This window comes from Coffea eugenioides, chromosome 3 (genome assembly GCF_003713205.1).
Source record: "Coffea eugenioides isolate CCC68of chromosome 3, Ceug_1.0, whole genome shotgun sequence".
Taxonomy (NCBI): domain Eukaryota; kingdom Viridiplantae; phylum Streptophyta; class Magnoliopsida; order Gentianales; family Rubiaceae; genus Coffea; species Coffea eugenioides.
Window position 1 is genome coordinate 42,019,859 of NC_040037.1, and position 9,920 is coordinate 42,029,778.

At 33.2% G+C, this 9,920-nt stretch overlaps 1 protein-coding gene across 1 annotated transcript; it reads right to left on the minus strand.

Annotated features, from left to right (window-relative positions):
* Nucleotides 1-668: 668 nt before the first annotated feature.
* LOC113766938 lies at nt 669-1,402 on the minus strand. Its single transcript, XM_027311095.1, has one exon. It carries the CDS (start codon nt 1,375-1,377, stop codon nt 679-681), a length of 699 nt encoding a protein of 232 aa, XP_027166896.1. The 5' UTR covers nt 1,378-1,402; the 3' UTR covers nt 669-678.
* Nucleotides 1,403-9,920: the final 8,518 nt, after the last annotated feature.

The window sequence follows — 9,920 nt, forward strand, 5'->3', positions numbered from 1 at the left end:
TCTAAATGATGACGAAGGAAAATCGTGGCCTTAACATGGTCTTGGTTTGAGGTATCATTCTCTTCAACAATAGTATTCCTAAGACCCATTGCCTCAAGATGATTTCAACATTTAATACCTACGATAAATAATTTTTTCTAGAAATATCAAGAGGTACCAACTCTTGTTTTGTGAGATTAGCCATAAGAATATGCAATAGATTCGTAGAAAATTTTTGTACCTCGATCAGTAATCAAAAATAGATTCGGCCAGAACCTTGACAGCGTCTCGTGCTTCACTTCTGCTCAAAAATTAGAGATTCGTGCTTTTCTTTTGGTCAAAGCAGAGACTCGTGCTCATAACGTATTGTAAAACTAATAATATAGATTACTAACGTAGGGATTGGAATAGTAGAGTCAGAAGCGGGGAGAGAGAATAAAGAACTATAGTATTATTACATTCACTCATCAAAGTTCTTCAAGGTTTCAAATGGAGTAGGATACCCCCTATTTATAGTTGATTTAAGATCAAAGGTATCTGAACCTTATTAAATACTAATAAATGAATTTAGTACTTCAAGTATATCCATAAATATGTTCATTCAATATACCAATGAACTTAGGGAGAATACATTTATCTTCCTTCTTGAGAATATAAACGGACATCCATATCTCATAATTATTTCATAACATATTAAACTTAGTTGGTATTAAATTTAGCTTTGTAGTCGTTCCAGAGTTGATCGACGGACTTCCCCAGCAGCTCAACAAAATAGTTATTACTATAACCGTTCCTCATCTTCTTGTTAAGCTGCGCAACAAAACCATTTTTCAGGCTATTGCAGTAATCAAGAAAGCGGGCGGTGACATCGTATCCTTGATCCCACTGGTCGCCTTGCCCAGGTTTCACCCAATGACTAGGTGCATACCCGGCTTGAAGCCTCACATAATCCGCGATTCCCTCGATCAATCCTCCTGGAGCCTGTCCGTTCCCATTCCACTGCCAAACGTGCGTCATCTCATGGTAGAGAGCCCCAGTAATCTCTCTTCTAACATCACCCGAGTAACCTTGGATGTACCTCGCGCTTACGTGAATCTGATCGTTGCTGGTATAGGCAACACCATCCATGTCATCGACGAACATGTCAACTTTCTGGACGTTTTTTCTGTCGGCAGGAGCGTTCTCCTGGAAGATCCTCCATATGAAATTCGCGGCGGAGTCGAGTGTTTGCTTGCTGTATTGGACCCCGATGTCCCTCCCGAATCGGGCACCACCTGGGGTGGACGCGGCGGTGTTTGTTACCCCGTATTCCACTGCATGGCTTCCCTGGATGACCGCTGCTAAGAGTACGAGGATGACCGCCGAAGACGAGAGGAAGAAAGTTTTCCGTTGACCCATCGCTGTGTTGATTTTGAAGTATCTACTATCTAGTTTTGGTCGGTATGTTTTGCATTTGAAGCGCACAACGGCTTTTATTTATATAGAGCACTGGCAGAGGCAGAAGCAGAAGCAGCAGGTATCACGGGCCAATTTTGCTAATGCACTCGAGTAAAAAATTGACTCATTCGTAGTGCCACCACGGAGCAATGAGGTTTTAATACTTATTGTGGGTTCCAAATGATGTATCTCATCTCCACTAAAATTGCTAAAATAGCAATGCGTCCCTTATGCAAAGCTATTATGACCCTGGCGTCTGAAAGCACATACACTTTGAATGCTTATCTACAAATTACTAAATCATTTAAGGAACCACAGTTGCATTCATTCTCCCACCATAAATTGATTATTGATTAAAAAAACAAGGTTTACTAAGTGCACAAAAAATATTGGAACTGAGGGAGTATAAAAAAATAAAAGATTGTATTGGCAGATCCACTTAACCATTTCGTCTCTTATTTTATAATTAATATAGATATATAGACTGGTTATGCTTACTTTTCCGGTGTCCACTGTAATTAGAAGCGTGCATTCTCTGCCAGAAACGCATTAACGCATTAATGCACAAGTTTCGAGACAAATTCTACCATTGATGCACAAGTTAGATGGCTACATTTGATAGATAACATAAATAAATTTATGCTTATCTCATTAGATATAACATTTTTTGATATTAAATATTATGCTATGGGATTAATCTTTCCTACGCTGACAGTATATACACTATCAGCGTTGGATGATTGATAACTATGCAAAATTTGAATTTGAAATTCAACTTTTGCTTACATGTTATGAATCTAACGATGATAGTGTATACACCGTCAGTGTAGAAAAGATTTATGTATAATTAATCTGTTTACAATTTTGAACTTTATCAATTATACTAATCCCGTAATAAGTTGTTGTAATTTTCATTAGACACTAGTGTGATACACATCACTTTTGCCCCGCTCTCCGAGGACCAAATCCTGGCTCTGCCTGTGCCTGTAATATTGATCCCAATTTCTTAGTCAGGTAATACAGCCTACAGAGGAAGCTATAGGATAGGTGTCGTAAAATTAATGCCTTGTGGTTATAGGCAATTATTTGTGCATCGAAAATCTTGTCAAACTTGTAGGACTGTCACTGAATAGTTGACGGCTTAGATCAATCGAACTCAACTTAGCCTGTTTTGGACCGTCAAATGCATGTTTCGATGGCATAACAGCACCAGCCCGTGACCCCATATATGCACGCTCTCTTTGCAAAAGACTTGGGAGAAATTTTATGAGTGCCATCAGAATGGTATACGAGGCAAGAAAAGGAAAAAGGGGGGATTGTACAAATGATTCTGCTAAATCGTGCTTTGAATCCACAACTTAAAATTTCACTATACTATCCATGACAACTAGTCGTTCTTTCTCACGATAATAGTACGTAACAATTCTAACAAGAATAATGCTCTTAGGCCTTAAAGTATTTCCTTTAGGACACAGCCAATTAAAATTCATGTAAATTATGTTAATCTGTTGTGACTAGTTGTTGTTCTTCTGAAGGATGATTTATTTTGGTATTCACTGCACATAGCGAACGCTGGGGGCGTTCGTTTGTATTTTTTCTTTTTTTTTAATTTTGAACTTTGATTTTACTATTTTATTGTCCGTATTTTTGTTTCCTGCCCTTATTATTGTTTAATAATTTTAAAAAATGATTCTATTTATTTTCTTTTTGGAAATAGTTTGGGAGAAATACAAAATAAAAGCAACTATGACTTTGTTTCCTTTTTTTTTCTCTTTTCTTGGATCCCAAATTATAACTATTTTTTATTAATATGATTCTATATGGCTACTGTATGAGTTAGGGTAATGTTGTGATTTTACTTGTTAGACAACAATAATATTTTTATAATTTTATCCATTTTTATATTTATTAGTAACATATATACACACATATGTATGAATATTATAATTTTATAGTATTATTTTACATTTATATTTTATATATTTAAAAAATTAAAGTTTGTAAGACTTACGTCCTTGAGACTTTGGCCCTATTTGAACGAACATAAAATGTCCTGCGTAGCGCTCTCACCTTTTAAAACATTGCAATGCAAAATGGATGCACAGCGTGAGTACAACGATGCAATTGATGGTGGCTATTGTTCCCGCCTTCCTTTTACATTCCCTTGTTTCCCATGCCCAACAAAAATCACGCACATACTTCGTTCGTGGATTGGAATCCATTTACGAATAAGGCTGCAAACGAATCGAGCCGCTCGCGAGCCACTCGAGTCAAGCTCGATTAATATCGAGCTCGAGTCGAGCTTGAGCCGGCTCGCGACAAACTCAAGCTCAGAATATTAAGCTCGTTAGCTCACGAGCCGGCTCGCGAGTTTGAGTATATATATATATATTTTTTTATTTTTATTTAATAATAAAATTACGTATATTATATATTTATTTTTATTTTTTATTTTCATAGTAAAATTACGTATATATCCTTAATATTTTATTATTTATTAAGAAAAAAATATTATTTTATTTATTTTTTAAAAAATAAAATAATTATTTTTTATTTTTTTCGAGCTCGAGCTCGGCTCGACTTGATTCGAGTCGAGCTCGAGCTTGAAAATTGCCGGCTCGTCGAGCTCGAGCTTGGTAAAATTCAGTCAAGGTTCGGCTCGATTCGATTAGCTCAAAACTCGACTCGGCTCGGCTCGTTTGCAGCCCTATTTACGAACACAAGTTATGGACGCGTTTTGTTAGCGGATTGATAAAATAAACACACTACCGATAGTCCAATTCCTATTCTCCAATATTAAAAGGTTTTTCATCCTAATCGATAATTAGTTTGTTTACTAGATAATTTCACTAATTAAATTTTCTTTTAGTTGCCATGACGCGTGGTAATTATCAAAAGCGAACCCATTCGAACTTTTTTTTTTTGCACAAAAAAATGATCTTTATTTCAAGGGTGGTAATCTAAAATTTGAGAAATAATCACTACCTTTATTATATGAATGATTTACATCACATCCACATTTCATATCCGCCCAATTTGAAAAATAAAGGACAAATTCCATTTTACTCCCCCTGTGGTTTAGCGTTATTTTACATAATCCCCCTATAGTTTCAAAAACTATATATAACCCCCTCATGGTTTGGATTAAAGTGTCAAAATGACGGGAATGATCATTCTTAACGGAGTTACCTAAAATGTCAAAAATACCCTTATGTAAAGTTGAAAATTATTTATTAACTAAGGAGGGTTATGTGTATATTTTAAAAATCATAAGGGGGTTATACGGTAAAATATTAAACCATAAGGGGGTTATATGGTGAAATATAAAAATCATACGAAGTTCATGTGTCATGTATTTATAAGAGTAATTTCGATATTTTTAGAAATTCCGTTACGAATGACTATTTCCGTCACTTTGACACTTTAATCAAAACCATGAGAGGGTTATGTATAGCTTTTGAAATCATAGGGGGGTTATGTAAAAAAATGCTAAATCACAATGGAGTAAAATGTAATTTGCCCAAAAATAAATTATGTTTTCCGTTATAATAAGACCTCTTATTGGTTGATTTCAACATTTGAAACTTCAACATGTTTACCTGCACTATGATCTATTGCCGACTTACTCTAAAAATCCAACAATCTGCTTTCAAGTATCTTTCTCTGAACTATTCTAATTCACTTAACCTTTGTGATCATTCTTGTTGTTAATCTACAGAACTCCCTAATTTTATTTTCAAAGACCACATTTTATAGTGTTATCTATATATGCTACTATCTACTCACTAGATATCGATTGTGCACCTAACATACTAATATCCAACTCTATATATCACATCACATTACCTTTGGGCTAACCGGACAATGATACACTTAAATCTCAAAATATTGCCTTAGAGACTAATAATGCATTTAACTTTTAATTTATTTGTCTTCTACTTCATTCTTCCTTTATACTCATTTAATTACTATACCTACTTATTTATTAATGCGTATTCATAAATCTTATAACTTCTATCTTTTTTTAGATTAATTAATGTTGCAAATTTTCGATTCATCTTAAATTCTAATTATTTTAGATCAATAGAGGCCTACTCATGAATTATACATCATAGTTGTGGATTGTGGTCATAAGCATATATTTACATTTGTATCTAACCACATTTTCATTCATTTTAACTATAGCTGGCAATTATGCCCAAAACCCAACAACTCACCCAACCCACCCACTAATTTGAGAGGTTGGGTTGGGTAATTTGGGTGTTGGGTCAATTTTGGATTGGGGAATAAAAATTCAAATATATTTTGGGCGGTTTGGGCATTTGTGTTGGACACCCATTACCCAACTTAAATTAAAAAAAAAAGAAATTAAATTCAAGTAATACAACTCTCATTTCCTTCCGGCAACTTCAACTAGCCCAAAACTTCTTGTCTTGTTTGGCAGCAAATAATATCAAAACAGCTCCTGGTATAATCCCCTTATCACATATCGATATCAATCAAGAACCATGGATTCACTAAAAACAGTTCCTGATGTAATAATCCCTTTGTCACATAACAATACTCTGGTTTTTTTGAAAAAACAATACTGGTAAAGAACAACGGATTCCATTATATGTTATGATTTAATATGTACCTATATCAATATTGCTGTATTGAATGAAATATCAATACCAAATTCTAAAGTTAAAATCCAAAGCTGAGTACTCGAAAAATAGAGAATGGTTATAAAGTGGATCATAGATTAACTTTTCCTCTATAATTATAAAGTAGGACATCTTCTCCTTTATTTTATCATTTTTTAAAATTTTTATCACTTAAAATTTTTAGAAAAATGTAGGACCAAAGGCATTAGAATGTGCTTTATTAGTGACTGGTGAATGATAGAGTTGTCATTGGACCTGTTTTAATGTTGTGTTAATTTTCCCAAAAATTTTCAAATGAATTGGATAGTGATATTTGAACTAATTTGTTGAGAATTACATCTCTCTCATCAAAATTTCATTTTAATTAAGTTGTGATTGGATCTTTTATGATATTAGAAATATGTTTGGTATGGCAAATGCTAAATCAAGTAACAAGACTTGGAAAATTGTATATTGATATACCATTTTTTCATGCTATATCCAACTTGGACCAAAATTATTTTAGTGTGTGAAAATGTGTTTATGTGTGCGAAAAAAATTTTTTGCACATAAAAATGTGTTTATGTTAAAAATTTTTAACATATTTTCATGTGCATATACATACATGTATAAGGTTACTTTTATGATAACAAAAATGATAAAAAAATTCAAAACAAAATAAAATGATTAGTTTATCTAACATTTTATCTCCTATCAATTTAAAGCATACTAAATTATGCTTGTCACTCCTTCATTTGATCAGAGGCATCTATGAATTGAATCAATAGTAATTTCTTGAATACGAATAATAGATGCTTAAGAATAAGTAATCATAATAAAGGTATAAAAAATTGAATTGGATTGTTAAAACAATTTTAAGGACAACATGGAAAGGTTTCACTTTTTAGTTCCTACTGCCGTCTATGATATAAAAATAATGAATTCTACCTTTAAATTACGGACTGCAATTAAGAACCAAAACTAAATAATTAATTAATAAATAATCATTACGATAGTATCTTCAAATAGACTAATCATACATACATAAAAATATAATAGAAGACATTTTAAAGCCAAAAAAAAAAAGGAAGAAAAAAGCATTGCCTCTTAACAATGGAGTTTGAAGGAACACCCATCCTTCAAAAGATAATGATGAAATCTGGGGAATTAGATCATTAAAATCACAATAATGAACTTTGGAGGAAATAATACTATGTTTGTCAATTAAAGTCTTGATTATTAGTGTGTTAATTGGAGTGAATAGCCTATAAATAAATCCTAATGCAAATATCTATTTTATATAAATTCTAATAGAAAGCAAATTTCCTTTGACTTGTTAATTGGATTCGATCAACTTTATGAAAAATCCCAATAGAAATTAAATTTCCTTTAGTTTAACATTTGTTTCATTTTGTATAATTTTATTATTTTGTAAAGTTTGTTTCAAAAAATTTGTGAAAGAAAAGTTGCCTAGCAGTTGATTTCTTGCAGGAAACTTTGAAAGGGAATTTTTTTTTTTTTACACAAAATAACTTTTAAAAAAATTAAAAGGAACCCAATTAATCACTTAAGATAAGTGCGTTGGAGGTATGGTTGATAAATTTTAGCTAAAACCTACACAAGTTTTAAAAGTTCTAAAATTGACTAATGTCGTTAGTGGACGTGCCAGACTGCCTCAAATTATTCCCCACGGCTAGCGACAACATCAAATTGAATTATTCCCCACGGCTCGGCTAGCAAGCAACATCAACTTGAATTATTCCCCACGGTTGGGCTAGCAAACAAGATCAAATTGAGCAATGGACTTGTGGGTCTTTCTGCCTAAATGGAGCAGCTTTACACCATATGGTGACATCTCCACCACAGAGAAAAAGGCACGTCAATGAGCACTTGAGCTGATCCTGTGAAACCATATGACTATATCTTAGTTTAAGTCAACTGCAAGTGAAGTGCAAACCTGGTTTTCCAATGTTCTAGTGAAGCACCTTTGCGAGCAGGGATTGCAATGGGCTGGTTTGCAATGTTGTTAAATTCGGATCGGATATCAACCCGGCGAAATTGTTAGGTTAGAGGTTAATTTCTAAAAAAATTTGCTAACATTAGTATGATGTCATAATTATTTTATATTTTTTTTGAGTTTTAGAAATATTGAAATTAAGTTCTTGGTTATATTTTGACCAACTATATAAAATGTTTTAAAAATATTAGACTTGCAATCAAATATACACCTAAAAATTATATATAAAAATATGAATTCATGTTTAAAATATGTCTATTCTCCAAAACTCCTCGAAAAACTAAATTAAAACAAATTATACCCAATTCGAAATCTTTATGATTTTTTGATACAGGAATCACTAATAATAAATTGATAAGGTGATAGGAATGAAAACTTCTTGGTTTAGAAATCGTTTAGGGGTGAGAGTGATTTTGGTATTTATACTAAGTGGTGGTGTTTTTTTTATTCCCATTAATAAATGAAAGTTTTATAATTTAGGTAATTCAAATTATGTTTAAAAAAATTAAAAAAATTGAGAATCGGATTAAGTAGTCAAATCGGGTCATCGGTTTGGCCGGTTTTTAACTAGAGCAATTTTGTGCTACTCATCAATTCAGGAAGAAGGCTGGTTCGTGGTCAGACTGGTCGGACCAACTGATCTGGTCTGCCTCTAACAACATTGTCGGTTTAGAGTGAGAGGGATCTGCTCTCGAGTCCTCTCCATTGCCAAAAAATTCCTCTGGTCCCCACCCCATCCCCCACCCCTGTTCCGTCAAATCCCCCTTTCCTTTCCCGCCTCGCACCCTATGTGGGCACTTGAGGGTGACAATTTTATTTTTTTAATTGTCTTAAACTTATTCCATCTTGATAGGGTGAAACTTAACCCAACTCTCAAATCCATCTCCAATAGATCAAGACTAAATTTCATGAACAAAATAAAAAAGAGAACTGAAAAAGTGAAAAGGGAAAAAATGAACAAATAAAGAATCAAGAGTCAAGAAAGCACCAAAAAAAAAAAATAGAAACCTTAATCAAATTGTACAAATAACCCTTGGGAATGCTCATGCAGCCCAAAATATGCCTGTGCCAAATACCAACTATGAATCTGGTGTTTTCAAAATAATTTCCAAACATCTCTGTTTAAATTTCATTCTTTACAGCAATGGTTATTAAAAAAAATCAAGAAACATCCAAAAAAAAATGTCAAACTTTCATTCCAATATAACATAGAACAAAATAAAATAAAATAATACAGATAATCAATATCCTAAGTATTATTGTTAGATTACGCATTATATTATATTTATTTATATTAATAAATTTAAGTGAGGGAAGGAGTATGGGATGGGGTAGGGTAGAGAAAAATTTCCCTTGCCCATGCGCTGTCCCTACCCATTACCATCCCCGCGAAGCCGGCACCTATGGCACCCGTGTCGTTGCTATCCCTATTTACTCGCGTTAACTCTTTGATTTTTACAACTTTTTTGTCAATCGTTTTTACACCCTTTGCAAGGATCAATGCCTCACGAATTAAAATTTGTCCAACACAAATCGGTTAGTGTAAATCATACAACTAATCAAATCATTGAAAAGTATTTCCAAAATCCATACATCCACCCACTTTCAAATTAAACCTATTGCCACTATTAATTGCACTTCGCAATCACAAACTTTGAACAAGAATTCTCAATTGAAAAACTGTCAAAATACCGTCTTCTCTAGTATTATACCCCCAATTACACTATGTATCAAGGTGAACCTGCTTTCAATATTTCACAAACCTTCTATACATGGTGTAATATGGAGTGTGACGTTAAAAAATTGACGGAGGATCCAAATTCGTCAAACCACTTCAAGAGTACTTCAAATCCCTTCCTATA